The sequence below is a fragment of the Pelophylax lessonae genome, assembly GCF_965119305.1.
Source record: "Pelophylax lessonae genome assembly, chromosome: 4".
In the NCBI taxonomy this organism is placed as follows: Eukaryota; Metazoa; Chordata; class Amphibia; order Anura; family Ranidae; genus Pelophylax; species Pelophylax lessonae.
Window position 1 is genome coordinate 572814440 of NC_138771.1, and position 18365 is coordinate 572832804.

The window sequence follows — 18365 nt, forward strand, 5'->3', positions numbered from 1 at the left end:
TTGACTTTCATGTATTTTTTTACTAAAGTGTATCTGAAGCCAAACATTTTTTCCATTTTGGATAAATTATGGCTAACCAAACATGCTGCTAAGCAGCGTGGATGGAGAAATCCCTCCTGCTGGCTATTGTATTCTGACAGCCACAGCACCTGCGGCTGCTGAATACCTGGACAACAACTGCTTCTGACAGAATGCAGCACTGTTCAACCGATAATTTTCCACCCGGCTTTTGTTGAAGTGGGTGGTGCCCACTGGGCCACCCACAGCTTGGATTGTAGCTGATTTCAAGGAAAGGTGAAAACTCCTGTTATGTTTTTTTACTATCTGTGTGACATTAGGGAGAATTACTTTCAGATCCTGTTCTATAGACACATCAAGAAGAAAAATCTCTCCAAAGTAGGAGAAATCTCCTATTATTTGTCATTAGAACAAGTATACAATACATTGGAATATTTTTCCTCTATTCTTGTTCTGAAGACAACTCTTGGATATTACCTCATGTTCAATCCCGGTGATAATAATCAGGATAGCTAGAAGGGGAGAATCTCCCCTGTAGGGACTCGGACAGCAATAACTTGACAAGGGCTCTACTTCCTCACCTCTCAATCCTATCCATAACTAAAAGAAAAGTTTTGCCTCTGGACCAGGCAATACGGACCTAGTGACAGTCACATCTGGTTAGCCATGGTTGCGCTATTTAGGAGCCAGGTTTCTCTTTCTCCCTGTCGGCATTGTAGATATTTCTCCTGCTTCCTTTTCCACAGCTGCTGCTCTGTCATCCCCGCAGCAAGGCAAAGCACAGGAGTGGTGGCAGGTCTGGACTGAGTGCAGGAGCAACAAGAAGGTAATTGGTTGCTAGGACGCTGTGCGGTCCTAGCAACCAATCACCAGCTTGCTAACAAGCTAGGCAGTCACTAGTCACTGCCCTACTTCTAGACCTGCCTTGTGTAAGGTAGGAATGAAAATGCTGCTGTGAAATGAAGGAGAGGTGTGAGGACACTGCTATAAAGAGTGAGGAATGAGGAAACTGCTAAGAAGGGGAGGGGAGGACACTGCTATAAAGGGGAGGTGAGGACATTGTTAAAAAAGCAGGATAAGGAAATTGCTTTAGGCGGGGGCTGAAGACACTGCTATAATGAGAAGTTAAGGAGGTGGGAGACACTGACATGAAGAGGGAACTGTGATTAAAAGAACGGGACTGTGATATGAGGGGACTGTGATGTAAAGGGGGCTGTGACATAAAAGAGGGTTACTGTGATGTGGAGGGAACTGTGATGTGAAGGGAGACTTTGATGTGAGGGGGGAATGAGGACACTGATGTAAAGGAGGGGGTAGTGATGTAGCTGTGGGGGTCTGTGATGTAAAAATCTTAGTCTCCAGACAAACATGTGAGTCAGACCTCTACAGGAAGAAAATTTTAGAGACAGGACCTCTGTAAATTTGAATTCAATACCCCTGCTCTAGACACATTTTAAAACATATGGCCACAAGGTAGCCGTTCATGTCTGTCAGTCAACCAATAAACATGCATGCTTTGCTTTGTTCACCTAAATGCACTTGCTAGAGTGAATGGTTATGAGAAGAGTTACGGGAAGACCAATCCCAGCGCCATCTGCCTCAGAGTTGAAGAAGGGTTTCAAACTTTTCTGATTGATCTTTCCTGTTTGAGAACGGTTGACCAGGGAATGTGCTTCTGCCACAAACATGAGACTGTAGCCCAGTCTTGCCATAATTGGTATAATCGGGTAACAATAGCTTTCTTGTAGCCAGCTTAGGATTTTTTTTTTTTAAATATACACTGTTGATTAAAGTTCACTAAAATCTGGCAAATGTTGCAAAGAAAACAGAGCACAATAGATAAAAATCTACCTTGGAGGTACTGAATTTCTAACTTAATGGATGATGGAGTTAAGCTGTAAGTCTGGGCAAAATAATACAAATAAAAATCTTGCCAATACATGCACAATTACCCATATTTTATCTCAAATGCAGAAAAAGTGTTAATTCTAGTGTGCTCCCAACTTTTTGTTTCAGCTACAATACAGTGACACACCAGGCGGGTGTGCATATGGGCCACAAAAATTGTGCAAGTACAGAAAACTACTAGTTGATCTGCCAGAAATACATTGATTTCCTAACTCTTTATTTGCGCTTATATAGCTGCCTCTGCTGCACTAAAACCTCAAGCTCTGTAGTTTAGAAGGGGAGAACTTGGCCAATTACACTGCTTAGGATTTCATGCAACAGTAAGTTAAAGTACTATAGGCAATTTTTTTTTATTTAGGATAGAGTAAGGGAGGATTACAACTCCTGTAAGGTTTATTTCTATCAAAACTGGAAGTAGGAGGAAATCCCTGTAAATTAGGGAATCTCTTGGGGACCCCCAGATCACCAGAACTAGTGTCCCTAGAACTAGTGTGTAATTTGAAGATTTCCCCTCGATTGCTTTTCTGGGGACAACCCACAATTTGGGATTTTCTTCTACTTCCACTTTCAATGATACTGATAAACAGGGCAAAGAGAGAGGGTGAATCTCCTTAACGGGGGCATGGACAGCAAAAAAACCTGACAGAGGTTCTAATTCCTCTATACCTTATCCAAAACAAAAAAAAAATAAAAAAATTGCCTTTAGTTATACTTTAAGAGTTCACTGTATTTCTGACAGTTTCCTGTATTTGCAGCATTTTTTAGGAGTTATTTACACCAGGCTAATTAGCGGCTGTGCATTTAATGTACACAAGGCAGAGTTGAGGTGCTTTTGAAAGCTGTGCACATAACTGCAGTGCAAAGGTGTGAATGAGCCCCTAAAATGTTTGTAAAAACTACCAATGAAATTATCTTATTTGGTCCCTTTTGGTTTGTTAAATAGCACATTGAAAGCAATTTGTCATATCTGTTTTTTAAAGCTGAACTCCAGGAATTCAGACACTTTGAAAAATGTCATACTATGAGTTAAATAGAATGAGGTACATGCCACCTCCTGGACTTATCTCTTTAATTTAGCTCAGCTCCTTCCCCTCAAGAGCCATATGCAATTGCTGTGCCTGTCCCTCCCCTCTGCTGCCCATTCACAGAAGCCTTTGTATTTTGTGAACTCATTCACAAAATACAAAGGCTTATGTGAATGGGCAGCAGAGAGGAAGGGGGGCAGAGAGGCTGTGAGTGAGAACACAGTGTCTCTCCTCCAGGAACGATATACTTAAAGACTTAAAGGGTTAACTCCATTAGTTGGGATGCATCTTGTTGGACTTCACTCACAGTGTGCCAGAATATTTAACAAAATGGCTGAATTACTAGAGTTCAGCTTTAGGCTCAAAGGAAACCTTATAATCATTCCAGAAATATTATGAGCCAATATCTTCTTGCACCTTCTGCCTGTGTTGACTGTTAGAGTTAGATTGTTCTCTGAGGACTACGGAACCAAGCCCTATGTTATGGACAGTAGCAGAGGGGTGGTGTTCTGTAGTCCTATTTTTGTTTCTGTTGTCTTGATACAAAGGGGTGAGCATTGTCACCCTAGGATAGAAAGTGTGTTACTGGCAGGTAAAAATAAAAATAGAAAGTTAGAATAAAAGCAAAAGCAAATGCAGCAATCTCATCTAATGACTGGTAAGCTGCAGTGTATTAGTCCCCGTTCACACTGGGGCAACCTGTCAGGCGACCGGGTCGCCTGACAGGTCGCCGTAGGTCGCCTTCCAAAGAGAAGCTGCGGACCCATTCTAATAGGAGCGACACAAGTCGCTCTGACTTAGAAAAAGGGTCCGGAGCTTCTTTGGGTCGACCCGGAGCGACCTGCATAGACTTCAATGTTATGAAGTCCGTGCCGGCCGCTCCGAGGACGCGGTGCGAGCAGCGCGCCGCGACCTATGAGGTCGCCCCGGGAAGTAGCGTCGCCCCAGTGTGAACGGGGCCTTAAATGGGTTTTTTTGGTTTAGATACACTTTAAAGGATAAACCATGAGAAAATGTGCATGCATGTATGTATTGCAACGATATACTGAATATGTTTTTTTTTTCACTGAGCTACACATTAATTCCACAACCATAATTATACATAGTCTGATCTCCCATCTTGTAATGAACACTTAACACATTCGATATTTAACTATAATTCTGACCTATTAACTTACCAGCAAGTGGGTTACACACAATTACAATAATAACTTTCTGACCCAGCAAATGAATGGTCCATCCAACTTCTATATATACTGCACTGCTGAAATTTATGACACACTTTGACACAATTATAAATCTCTACCGGATGATTCATTCCAGATGATATCCAAAAATCCTCAACAGACACTACATGAGAAATGAGAACTATACTCATATCAGTGTGTGATGGTGCAGAGTGATTCCACAAGTGGCATACCTTAGAATGTGAGCAGGAAACCCTGTTACCCTGTTTCTTTTCTAAAATCGTGTGCATGTCAAGTGTGCCCTTCCTTACCACCCCGCCTATTATTAGGCAGCATAAGTGTGTTTCATTTACAGAGTGATCCTCTTTTACCATGTGCGGGAAACATGTTTGAGACTTGATCTCCTTCTGCTTCTTTGGCTTGTGATTCATCAGAGTGGTGTCTTATGACTGTAGGAAAAATGGCTGTGGCGCCAAGCGCTTTATAGTGCCTATTACACAACTGGGGATTTAAAACTGGACTCTAGGCAAACAGCTAAACATAGAAAAAATACACATATGGAGGGCTATTTACCTGCCAATGGATTTGTATTTTTTTCATAGATCCAGTCATGAAATTTGCATAGTTGTGCCAAACAGCACAACTCTGTCTGGCAGGCCAAAAGAGCTAACTTGTTCTATGCTATGGTTAATGCCTCGTACACACGCAACGATTATCGGCCGACCGATCGTCCGTCTTTTGTCCAGTGTTGTTGTGTTGGTTGAAATGTGCTCTAGACTGCACACAAATTTTCTCGGCCAACAAAAACCAACTTCAGAAGTGATGTCATGTGCTGGTTTACTTTCCGTGTGTTTTTTCTTTTCTGAGCATGCCCAGTCTTGCTCATCAGATTTTTGTCTGCCGAAATCTGTACTGACTGACGGAAAATCGTCCGTTCTGTTGACGGCCAACAAAAATTTTATAGCCTGCACACCAGATTTTGTTCGGCCGAAAAGTCGGAGTCGGTTGTCGAAAGCATCATACTAACAAGCCGAAAATCGGCCGATTGGACGTTGGCCGAAAATTCACGGCCAACTATCGATGCGTGTGTACAAGGCATTAGTCTTCTTCCTACCCCAGCTCATGAGCTCATATTTAGTTAACTCTGCTCTCTCTTCTGATTAGCGTTTCCCTCTTTAGCACTGCAGCGCAAAAGATTTGCTCCTTTGTGCTGCTTCTCCCTCTCCCAGTCTGAGCTCTGCTGTACCATGACCTGCAGGAGGTTGATAGCAAGTCAATCACAGGTATTTACACAACTTGCACTAGAAGAAAGAAAAAAAAATAATGATGTATTGATGAATAAAGAGATCAGCTTTTAAAGAAATGACCAGGAACTGCTTTATACTTAAGAGCACTTCCAACTCAGCTACCATTTCATTAATTCCAGTTTAGTTGCATTTGATACATATGGTGCATGTATTTGGACATAACCCAGGAGCCAGACAGCCAATGTGCCTAAAATAGGACTGATGGTGACTATGTTTTAGAAATAGTTTGTCTGACCTGCAGGAAAATATAACTGAAAAACTAAAACATCCTTCTGGCACAGACTGGCAAGTGGACTCATCAATGTTTAGTCAAGCAGTGTCCAAGAGTGAACAAACATTAATTGCAGTAGCTGCAGTCACAGCAAAATGCCATAATCCATCCAGGCGGCCCCTTTCAGCATTATAAGCATTCCATAGAGTCATTTTTTGTGGAATGTAGGTTAAACACTTAAAGCCCATCTCCAATAGAAAAAAAAAATCCAGCATTACACCATTGGGGCCCCCATTACTCGCTCTAGCAGGCTACCTCCAGCACTGCGATCAGTCCCCTGCAGGTGCTCTGTAAGCTGCGACTGATTCTGGTTGCACTCCCGCCTTCTCAGTGTACCACACAGAGTTAATGTCCCTTAATGGTACGTGATGCTAAGGTTCCACCCACAGACCAGAGCTCCAGGTGGAGGAGAAGATCGCTGGAGCTGGTCGAAGTGAGGAAATAGGTACATGATTACCTTAAGCTGCCTACAGATGGATCAAAATTTGGCCAGTTTAGCAGAAAACAGTTGAATTTTGATCCATGTATGGGAACGGTGGTTGTACAGAAGCTGATCTACCGATCAACTTCTTTACAACCGCCCTGCTGGAAAATGTCCTCCCAATCAAAGCTGAAGGCTTCCTGCCATCAGAATACAATACCACAGTGGGGAGGATTCCCCCATTCACCTCAAATGTGTGGAAAGGGGGATCAGAACTTTGTTTTTTCTTCATTCAAAGCGCTGGTTGAAGGAGAAAAAATCATCAGCATATGGGCTGCCTTAGTCCGGTACTGCGCTTAGAGCTAACAGATATGGAACAACTCCTGGGAAACATAGGTTTCTGATATAATATTTAGCATATATTACAGTATTACAGCAGTTTATCAGTCTATAGATGTGGTGGCTTAGACTAGTTTTCTTTTTTTTTTATTTTCACCAGGTGATCCTGCCAGCTTCCTGTCTCTGGGTGTCTACGCTCACTCACTCCACTGTATATGGAGGGAGCCATAGCTGTCACCTTTAGACTGATGTCAGATGAGAGAATTTCCTGAAAGCGCCAAATCACCAGGGGCAGGATCTCTAAAGAGACTGCCTGTCTGCCCCTACGGAACCACTTCCTCTGTAGCTGAGGAAGCAAAATGTTGCTCTGTTGCTGGCTGAACACTGCTCAATCAGGATCGCTAGTGATGGGACTGACATCTCACTGCCTCAGCTACAGAGGGAGAAATTACATGTAGGGACAGGCAGGCAGGCCGCTGGAGATTTTTCACTAGCAGCCGAATTGCCTGTCTGATATCAGCCTTACACAGAGCTACAAACATGCCTTCCTCCTTATCTCCATTACACAGGGGTAGGGGGGACATTAAATGATATACCTGTTCAAATCACAGAAAGTTACCATTGGCATTGCATTTCTGTGAGGAGCAGGTATTTTCTGTACTTGCTTAGTCTAAAAAATGCAAACCACCACATCTAAAGACTGCTAGACTGCAATATGTTACATTTTTAATTCTTGGGTTTGGATATCTTTTATTACTCAGTGTTACCCAAGAGTCACTCTTTAACATATTGGTCACTGGTTCTCTTTATGTTACTTGCCTGCTTTGTCTGTGAAGTTAGGAAGTTAAGAGATTGGTGTGATAATAATGGAAATATCTACTGACATCCTCTATGGACAGGCAGAGCAGAATAGCAAAAGAAAGCAATCATGGAGGCAGGCAGTAGTGACTCTCCCAAAAGTGGGAGCAGAGGTATGTATTTTCAGACTACCACCTTTACACAACGATTTAGTTGGGTTCTGTAGTATTTTAAAATATATACTCTTAAAAAACAAAGATTTTCAATTAATTTAAACCAAACAGAATGATTTCATATACTGTATCTAAGAATGAAAGGGGAATGGAAAAGTCAACATTTGATTCATTCCCTTTGGGATGTATTTCATATACACGTGTGAAAGGAAATTAGAGATGCTGAGTATATCACATTCCCACTGGCATTTCTGCAGAGCAGATATAAGAATGTACACAATCAATCGACCCCTCCTTTGTTATGTCATCACAGAACATCTCAGGATGATGCTAAGTGCAGGTGAGATTCGGGCTGTAAAAAGGTGCCTTTTTTTTTACAAGAAATATAATGCTCTTGGCTTACGGTATTTAGCACATGCCATTTTCTATACTTTACTCTCTAGGCCAGGGTTTCTCAACCATGGTTCCGCGGAAACCCTAGGGTTCCTCCTGAGGTTTCTATGGGTCCCTTGAGCAATTGGCAATTTCTGCCTCACAGATAAGTTCCCAATGACACCATTGTTCCTTTTAGCTATCTGTTAGGGGGTAATTCTTCCCAATGATGACAAGAGTAAGGAGCATTCTTCCCACTGACTGTCACACTAATGTGTCATGAGTTGTAGATTTTTAATATTTAGCAGGGGTTCCCTGAGACCAGAAATTTATTTCAAGGGTTCCCTCTGTTTTGAAAAGGTTGAGAAAGGCTGCTCTGGGGAGTCTGTCAACTAATAAAATTTTATGAGCATTTGGGTTTGTCTTAAAAGTCCTTTTTTTATGAAGCCACTGTACCCTTATCTAGTACTCTCAGGAACTTCCGTCTTCACTATGGTTAAAGACTAGAAGCTCTATCTTACAGTACAGACTAAGCAGGGACTGACAGTATGGCTAACACTTCTAAAGATAAGTCAGGGACTAACACTGCAAGTATGAAGGCTCAAATAATCAATTTTTCGAAAATCAAAATTCGAAAAGGAGCAATATCCTTTAAAAAAATGTTTTAGGCAAACACGTGAAAGGAACTGGCATATTTTCAGTGTGCATTAATGCATTAGGACTTGTGCACATGGGCACATTCACCCATACAGCATAAACAAATGGGCATATTTTACTGCCCCGGGAGCCCCTAGTGCTTACATACAGCCGCCTCGAGACATTAATGGGTGAAGGTGGCTGTAGGCAGCTATGCAGAGCTACTTGTATAAAGCTGCGCATGCACACAGAGGTAATGTCCCAAACAAATGCTACCTGCATTCGGGACATTACATCTTTGTGCATGCACCACTGTGGACAACAGACGCCCTCACCCATCCATATACAGGCATATGTGCCCATGTGCATAAGCCCTTAAAGCATTGTTTCTATGTATTGTTTGTGTTTTTTATTTCACCAAGGTCTGTTTCCTGTTTAGTTAGGCTGGACAGTGGTTGTGCTTTGCTCTAATCTCACTGCAAGCCTATCAGACATTGGGATTTATTTACTAAAGGCAAATCCATTGTGCACTACAAGTGCCCTGCAAGTGCACTTGGAAGTGCAGTTGCTGTAGATCTGAGGGGGACATGCAAGGGAGATGAAAAACAGCCGTTTTGCTTGCACATGATTGGATGATAGAGATCAGCAGAGCTTCCCCTCATTTGAGATCTTCCCCTCAGATCTACAGTGACTGCACTTCTAAGTGCACTTGTAGTGCACAGTGGATTTGCCTTTAGTAAATCCACCCCATTGTGTCTGTCAGAACACAATTAACTCTGCAGTCTCTGACAACTTGAAATACCTAAAATGTAACTGTTTTTAAGAAAACATATGATCTAGAGTGATGTTGCAGGAGTGTTCTTTAATCCACAGCAAACGAGAGATATTTTTTATTTTTTCTTAATATAATAATGTGATTTGGCAATGATGACATGAAGTGGTAATGCATGACTGATTGATGTAAATGGTGAAGTGCAATGACAAATCCAATTTAATATTTCTTCTATATTGTTTTTCGGACTCATGTTTCCTAAACAGATAAAATCTAGCTCTTTGAATGAAGCATATGAGTAAATTATGGAAACACGAATGACCTGCAATGAAAACAGCTAGTGTAAGAGATACAAGCTGCTTACCAGGAAATATTCTCTCTCAGCTAGTGCTATGACTGATAATTTGCTTGCAGGCGAATCAAGCACATTTACAGATATCTACTGTCTATTATTCTCAGACAAAACAATACAAGCTTGGGTGATTCTCTATAACTGACCCACAGCTTATGAACTCAAATCTAACCCTACCCAAAATTAGGAGGCCCACCCAAAACCTAACCTAACAGTGAGAAAAACTGGATTTTTTACTTACTGTAAAATCCATTTCTCTGATGTTCATTGACGGACTCAGCTCCTGATTCTTCTTAACCATTGGGTTATACTGACCCCTACAGGAGTAGGACACTAGGCAGAAAAAAAGTCTGGCTACGCCTATGGGCAGTCCCAGTGGGGTATACTCCCTCTCTCTGCTATAAGGTACTCAGTTTTGTTACAAGCGGTGTCAGAAGAATTACTCCACACAGGGGTGGGTGCAGTGTTTGTCAATGAACATCAGAGAAATGGATTTTACGGTAAGTCAAAAATCCCATTTTCTCATTCGTTCATTGACGGACACAGCTCCTGATCTTCTTAACCATTGGGATGTCCCAAAGCAGTGTTAAACATGAGGGGTGGGAACAGCGAAAAATAAATTCCCAAGGCTAACTACAGCCAACCAGGTAAATAGGAGCTCAACCAAAACAACTGGAGCTCACCTGAAAAAACAATACCCCCTCAAAGAGGACCAGGTCCTCTAAACAGCAGCCTGCAAAAACCTTGCGGCCAAAGGAAGCATTTGCAGATGTCAACACATCCACTTTATAGAACTCTGTGAAAGTGTGCACCGACGACCACTGACGCCTGATGATGACTGATGCCTGATGACGGAAGGCCCAGGATGCACTGAGTTCCCGAGTAGATAGAATAGATAGAATGACGGACAGGAGCGAAGAACCATCTTATCTCTGTAAATCAACGACAGGATAACGTCACAAATTCTGGCACCACATGATAGCCACCAAAAAGGCCACCTTCTGGGACAGCTTAAGCAGGGGAATCTCCCTAAGGTTCTTAAAAGGAGGCTTCTGGAAGACTGAGAGCACCAAATTAAGGTCCCAAGGCGGCAACAGAGACCAAACTGAAGGGGTCAAGTGCCCAACTCCCTGAAGAAAAGTACGTACCAGGGAGAATGTGGCCAAGGGCCGTTGAAAGAAGACCACTAAGGCCGACAACTGACCCTTGATTTTACTCAAGATCAGTTTCTGCTCAACCCCCTATTGAAGGAAAGTCAAGATTCGAGCCACCGAAAAAGAGCAAGGATAAACCCAAAGAGACTCACACCACTCAATGTGTGTCTTCCGTGTACGATGGTAGATCTAACTAGAAGTAGATTTCCTAGCTTTTAACAGCGTTGGAATCACCGACTCCGACAAAACCTCTGTCCATCACCATCTGGCGTTGAACAGCCAAGCCGTCAAAGCCAGACTGTAAAGAGGATGGAAGATTAGTCTTTGGGACAGAAGATTCTCTCTGAAAGGAAGCTTCCAAGGAAAGTCTGCGACCAGCCGCACCAGATCGGCTTACCAAGCCTAACAAAGCCAGTCCGGGGCTACTATGATGAATGGATTTCCTTTCTGCCTCGATCTTGCGTAGAAGTCTTGGCAGAAGCTTGAGAGGAGGGAGGCGTAAATCAGACAATACTGACCCCACAGGGCCACCAGCACATCTGTGGCGTCTGCCAGAGGATCCCGTGACCGAGCCACAAACCTCTGCACCTTTCTGTTGAGCCGAGACGCCAACAGATCCACCTCGGGGATGCCCCGCCGGAGACACAACTGATGAAACACCTCCGGATGAAGGCACCACTCCCATTGGTCCAATGCCTGCTGACTGAGGTAATCCGCGTGCCAGTTTTCCACCCCTGGAGTGTGTACGGTGGAGAGGGCTGAACGAGCCATTCTGCTCACCTTAGAATGCCTGCTACCTCCAGAGCCGCCAGGACACTTCTTGTGCCTCCCTGGTGATTGACATAAGCCACGGGCATGGCATTGATTGAATGCGCACTGGACACCCCTGAAGATGATCTGTCCAATGTTCCAGGCACAGTCTGATTGCTCAGAGTTCAAAACAGTGATCGATAGTCTAGACTCTTCCAGTGTTCAGATTCCCTGAGAAGAATTTTTGTAGATGGCTGGCATCCTTGGTGACCACTGTCTAATAGAAGGGGAGGAAGGATTGGCCCAGCCGAAGCACTGGAGAATGGTCACTCTCTATCAGGGACTCTTTCGTTCCCTGGCTCAGCAAAACCTGAGTCTCCAGAGACTGACGATTCTTGTCCTATTTGGCCAGAATCTTCCTTTCAGGGACCTCGTATGGAACTGTGCAAACGGAATCTCCTCAAAGATAGACACCATCAGGCCCAGCACCCGCATGCAAGTCTGGAGGGATGACCATCTGCTGACCCCAGGTGGTGGACCAGGCTAACCCACAGTCCCAGTGTCAGTGAAGGAGGGGGGCAGATGAGCGCGATATGGCCCACAGAGACCACCAGACCGATGAGTGGGATGCCAAACAAGAAGGAGGGGAACCCAGAGGGGAAAGTTACTTACTATACCAGGAACCAGGCGAGCACCGCTCCAGACAGAACCTACTCTCCATCAAATGGGAGGCTGTCAGCCAGGAGGAACGTTTCGACTCGGGCCGTGACCCATTGAATGTGACCTCGTGAGGCATTTAACTCGCAGGCCAGTCCCCGTCCAGTGGGGCTATGTCGCGCCCGACCTAGTGCGGAGCTGAGGTCTGTGCGCGGGGGCGCGCGTGCTGGCCAGGCTGGTGTGACCACTGGATCTGTATAATCCCACCCAGTCCGGCAGTTGGTTGTAGATCTAACAGGAAAAAAAAAACAGGAGAAAAAATCTATCCAAAAAGAAAAAATTGCCAGGACCAGAGATCCTAACAAGGTACTAAGTCCTTACTCCTGACTAGGGAGAAAAAAACTAAGTACCTATAGCAGGGAAAGCAAGTATACCCCCTGGGACTGCCCATAGGCGTAGCCCGACTTTTTTTCTGCATAGTGTCCTACTCCTGTAGGGGGCAGTATAACCCAATGGTTAAGAAGATCAGGAGCTGTGTCCGTCAATAAACAAAAGAAAAATAGGAGTTTGTGTTGATTACCGTAAACAGAAATAAATATTCCGAAAGCAAACCATATTCAAAATATCTTTCAGACGTCTTTATGTTCTAGCTGCAAACTAACATATATATATATATATATATATATATATATATATATATATATATATATATATATATCCTGTATAAATATCATATACAGTACATCATATGCAGACTTATTGCATATTTGGGGCAAATAACAAATAAATGTCGTATAAACAACGCAAGTTTTGTTATCTGCACAGTGATACAGAATAAGACTAGATATATATATCACTTTCCTCTGAGCCAAATAACCGTTCACAACAGAAAACCCATTCAACAATGCAAACATTATCTTTGTATCGTTTATTGCACAAAAAGCAGCATATAACAAAAATATGAAGGCAGTTTAGAGAGAAAATACTGAGTGGGGGGCATGTCCTCTCTCTCCGTTTATTTTAGTCTATAGATTCAGCGCTGGGCACAAGAGTCTCTTCCCCCCTCCCCCATTCACTCTGGCAGTACGAAGGTTGTGTTAGGGGCAGACACGTGCAGTTTGCCTACCTGTGGCCCCCGATGATGTTTCAGGAGCAGGCGTGTGTTGTGCTGACGTTTTCTCAACCTTCAAGTTGGGGGAGGGTGTGGGCGTCTTTTCCGTCAATTTAATTGTGATTTCCGGCTTGGTTCCATCTCCCTTCAAAACAAACACAAAGAAAATTATAACAGAGCTCTGAATAGGGAGATATTAAGATTCAGTAAACCTCAAATTAAAGTAAAAAAAAAGTGAAGCTCCAAGACTAAGACCAGCTATGGATATCTAAATCTGGCCATACACAGCCTAAATTTCAGCTGATTCCACCAACAGTTTGGCAAACTTTGTTAAAAAAAATCGCAATAGCTAGGTGGAACATTGTTGGCCAGTGATTGCATCCTATTATATACAATACTGTATATACAGTCACGGGTATTCATACATTTATGGGTGCTGCAGCTGTCTTCCCCCATCCACGCTGAGAAATGTATACATATATGGGTAGCTTAAGATGATCCAATTCAGACAGTAACATACCTGTAAAGAGGCAATTCAGACAGCAACATACCTGTAAAGAGGTTGTAAACCCTTACATGTACCCAGTGAAGTGACTGACCTCAGGTGATACACAGAGATGAAACAAATCCTCCAACAAGTTGTACCTGTATATCTACAGACTTCTCTTCTCGACATCCTTTTAAGGTCTTTAATTTATTAGGCTTGTCTGAGAGTTAAAAAAAAAAAAAGGGGGCGGAGAGCTGAGATTACACTCTGCAGAACTCAGTGAGAAAAGATCTGAGAGCTTATTGGAGGGAAGGGACACGCCCCTCTCCACACAGCAACAGAGCTGAGGCTGCCAATCAGCTGGAGCTCCCTCCCCGTCACCTTTTTTCTCTTGGCCATTATCTACTTTAGGACCAGACCTTATTCAGACACTTTGCTTACAAGTAAAAATCTGTATTCTTGATAGAAAATTATTTAGAACCCCCATACATGATACATTTTTGAAGCAGAGGCCTTAGAGAAGAAAATGCTGTGTTTTGCTAATTTTTATGTCACACAGTATTTGCGCAGCATTTTTTAAAACACAATTTTACACCCTAACGCATGAATACAGTTTAATGAATTTCAATGCACACAGAGACAGTATAATAACCACATTTTTGGTAAAGTAAAAAATATGGTGTTGCATCGGGTAAATAGATATCAAACATATCACGCTTTAAAATTGGGCAGGCTTGTGAAATGGCGTCATACTTTGGTGTCTAAAAATCGCCACAGGCAACGCTTTATAAGCCTTTATTGGTTACCAGTTTAGAGTTACACGGGAGTTCTGGTGCTAGAATTATTGCTCTCGCACTGACATTTGTGGCGATACCTCACATGTGTGGTGCGATCGCTATTTACGTATGCTTACGGGACCAACGTGTGCGTTGGCCTTTGCACGTGAGCCCTGGGGAACGAGGGCGATTTAAATGTGTTATTTATTTATTGGTGGGACACTGGTACACTAACATGTGTTTTTGTGCACTTGTACACATTGACAGATGTTGATCGTCCACCGGCAGACACTGACAGATATTGATGTCACAATGGAACACTATTGCAGATGTTTTTTGCACTGATACAGATATTCATGGGGACACTGGCAGATGATTTGTGCCCTGGTACAGATGTGATGGGGCACTGTGACAGATGTTTTCTACACTGGTACAGATGTGATGGGGCTCTGTGACAGATGTTTTGTGCACTGGTACAGATGTGATGGGGAACTGTGACAGATGTTTTGTACACTGGTACACATGTTTAGTGCACTGGTACAGATGTAATGGGGCACTGGTACAGATGTTTTGTGCACTGTGACAGATGTTCATACTGTGTGTGGTGTACTGTGTGTGGGGATCTGTGACAGCTTTGTGTGTAAAATCATCCCTTACACGCACAGCTGTAAATCAGTATATACTCCTAGAGTAAAAAAAATAGACTTTTGTAAGAACTTACTGTAAAAATCCTTTTCTCTGAAGTCCATTGACAGACGCAGCACCATATCTTCTTGACCGATGGGTTTATCCTGCTCTCCATAGGAGTAGGACACTAGGCGGAAAAAAATTTGACCACGCCTATAGCGCAATCCCAGGGGGTATACTCCCACTTCCTGCTATAGGACTTCAGTTTTGTAACAAGTAGTGTCAGAAGAACATAAAACCCAACTCAATAGAGGGTCGGTGCTGTGTCCATCAATGAACATCAGAGATAAGGATTTTACAGTAAGACAAAAATCCAGTTTTCTCTTTCGTTCATTGACGGACACAGCTCCAAATTTTCTTGACCGATGGGACACCCCAAAGCAGTGTCAATATGAGGGGTGGGAATAACACAGCAAGAAAAAGCACACTTCCCAAAGGCTAAACATAGCCATCCAGGCAAAACAAGAGCTAAACCAGGAACAACTGGAGCTCACTTGAAAAAAATGTAAAATACACCCTCAAAGAGGGCTAAACCTCTCCAACAGTGCCCTGCAAAACCTTGCGGCCAAAAGAAGCATGCACAGATGCCAACACATCCACCATATAAAATTTTGTGAAACTGTGCACAGACGACCATGTGGCTGCCTTGCATACCTGCATCACTGACATCTAATGACGGAAGGCCCAGGAGGCACTAAGCGCCCTCGTAGAATGTGCCTTAATTGGGAAAGGAGAATCCTGACACTTAATGGAATGCACCACTGTCTGTCTGATCCATCTGGAAATGTTTGCAGCAGATGCGGCCATCACCTTACAGGGTCCCTTCGTAAGGACAAATAGAGAATCGGATTTACGGAAAGACTCAGTCGCTGCCAGGTACACCCTGATTGCATGAACTTCATCCAAATAATGTAAGGCAATCTCTTTAGGATGCTTATGCTTAGGACACAGAGAAGGCAACACAATGTCTTCATTTAAATGGAAACCAGAGACGACTGGAACAACTGACAGATATGAAGCACCACCTTGTCTCTGTTAAATACCAGGTAAGGTGAACATCAGGACAATGCAGCCAGCTCGGAAAATCATCAGGGCTGATATCTGGCCTTTGATGGTACCCAAGGCCAAACGCTGATCTACACCTCTTTGGAGAAACTCCAAGACACAAGACACCAAGAAGGAATGGGGGGTAACTCCCCTGAGACTCACACCAAGTAATGTACGCCCTCCAGCCTCGATGATACATTTTACTAGAAGTAGATTTTCTAGCCTTTAACAGCGTCGGAATCATCGATTCAGGCACCCCTTTATCCTTCAACACCTGGCTTTCAATAGCCAGGCCAGTGACTGTAAATCAGATCGGAAGATAGGTCCTTGAGGTAACAGATCTTCTCTGAGAGGGAGTCTCCAAAGAACACCGGCGACCAGCCGTACTAGGTCTGCATACCAGGAGCTGTGAGGCCAATCCGGTGCCACTAGGATGACTGGAATCCCTTCTGCCTCTATCCTTCGCAGCATAAGAGTCAGCAGAGGAAATGGGTTCATCAGACGATATTGGCTCCAAGGAGCTACAAGAGCGTCCCAGGCGTCGACCAGGGGATCCTGAGACCTTGCTAGGAACCTCTGCACCTTCCTGTTGAGACGAGAGGCCAACAGATCCACATCGGGAGTCCCCTATCTGAGGCACAGTTGATGAAACACCTACTGGGAGAGACCATTCTCCCTGATCCAACTTCTGCCAAAAGAGGTAATCCACCTGCCAATTTTCCATTCCTGGAATAAGCACATCAGAGATGGCTGGAACAAAGCGTTCTGCCCATCATAGAATGCTGGCTACTTCCCGGGCCGCTAAGGCGCTTTTGGTGCCCCCTTGATGATTGACATATGCCACTGTCGTGGTATTGTCTGGTTGAATCCTCACGGGGCGCCCCTGCAGATGATGCGTCCAATAGATTAGGCACAGCCTGATTGCCCAAATTTCCAGGATATTGATTGGGAGACTGGACTCCCCAGAGTCCAAACCCCCTGAGCCGGATCCATACCCAAGACACCTCCCGATCCGGAGAGGCTGGCTCCTGTTGTGACCACCATCCAGTACAGGGGGAGAAAGGATTTTCCCTGCCGAAGCGCCAACAGATCAGGAATTCCCTCGTACTCCGGCTCAACAGGATTAGATTGTCTAGAGCCTGTGGGATCTTGTTCCATTTGACAAGGATCTCCTTCTGTGGAGATCTGATATGGAATTGAGCAAACAGAACAACCTCGAAGGTGGAGACCATCAGGCCCGGCAGTATTTGCATGCAAGTCTTGAGGGATGATCGCCGGTTGGACCACACGAGCCACGTCGCATCCTGCAACTTCTTGAGTTTCACCTCCAGAAGAAACATCCGGGCTAAGGTCTTGTCCAGGGTCAGGCCCAGATAGTCCGGTTTTGTGGACAGAACCAGAACAGATTTTTGGAAATTCAGGTTCCAACCGAACTCAGATTGTCTTTGAGGGCGTTCAGATACTCGCAGAAGGAGATCGTCCAGGTACCCCAGCACTGCAATCACCCTTCTGCCTCAGTAAAGCCAACACCAGGGCCAACACTCGAGGAGCCGTGCCGAGACCAAAGGGTAATGCCAGGAATTGATAGTGCTCCTCGCCCACTGCAAAGCGACGGAAATGCTGATGCCTGACATATATTGGGATATGAAGGTAGGCGTCCGTGATATCAATAAAGGCCAGGAAATCCCCATGATGAAGGGATGCCACCACCGTGCGAACGGACTCCATTCGAAATTTTTGAACCCACACAAAATAGGTTAAAAGCCTTGAGATCCAGAATGGGACCGACCTTGCCTTCCTTCCTGGGAACAGTAAACAGGTTTCAATAAAACCCGTGCAAGCGTTCCGATTCCAGAACCGGTACAATGACCCCCTGTGAGAGCAGATCCTGTACCGCCTCAAGAAGACCTTGTAGACGATCTGGGGACAAACCCAGATTGGAAGGAAAGAACCTTGTCTGGAGGCAAAGACTGAAACCCGATATTGTACCCGGACCGAATCAACTCATGGACCCATTTGTCTTGAATTCAGGAGGTCCATGGATCCGTAAAGAAGGGAAGACATCCCCCCACCTCAAGTACAGGGAAGGGTGCCCCTTCAGGCAGAAGCAAACTTGT

At 44.1% G+C, this 18365-nt stretch overlaps 1 protein-coding gene across 1 annotated transcript in view; it reads right to left on the bottom strand.

Annotated features, from left to right (window-relative positions):
• The window catches only part of NSD3 (nuclear receptor binding SET domain protein 3), a 253610-nt gene that overhangs the window by 149522 nt on the left and 85723 nt on the right, over positions 1-18365 (bottom strand). Inside the window, exon 6 of the mRNA XM_082255234.1 lies at positions 13267-13396. Within this exon, the coding sequence (XP_082111360.1) occupies positions 13267-13396 (130 nt within the window). The remainder of the gene's footprint in view (positions 1-13266; positions 13397-18365) is intronic.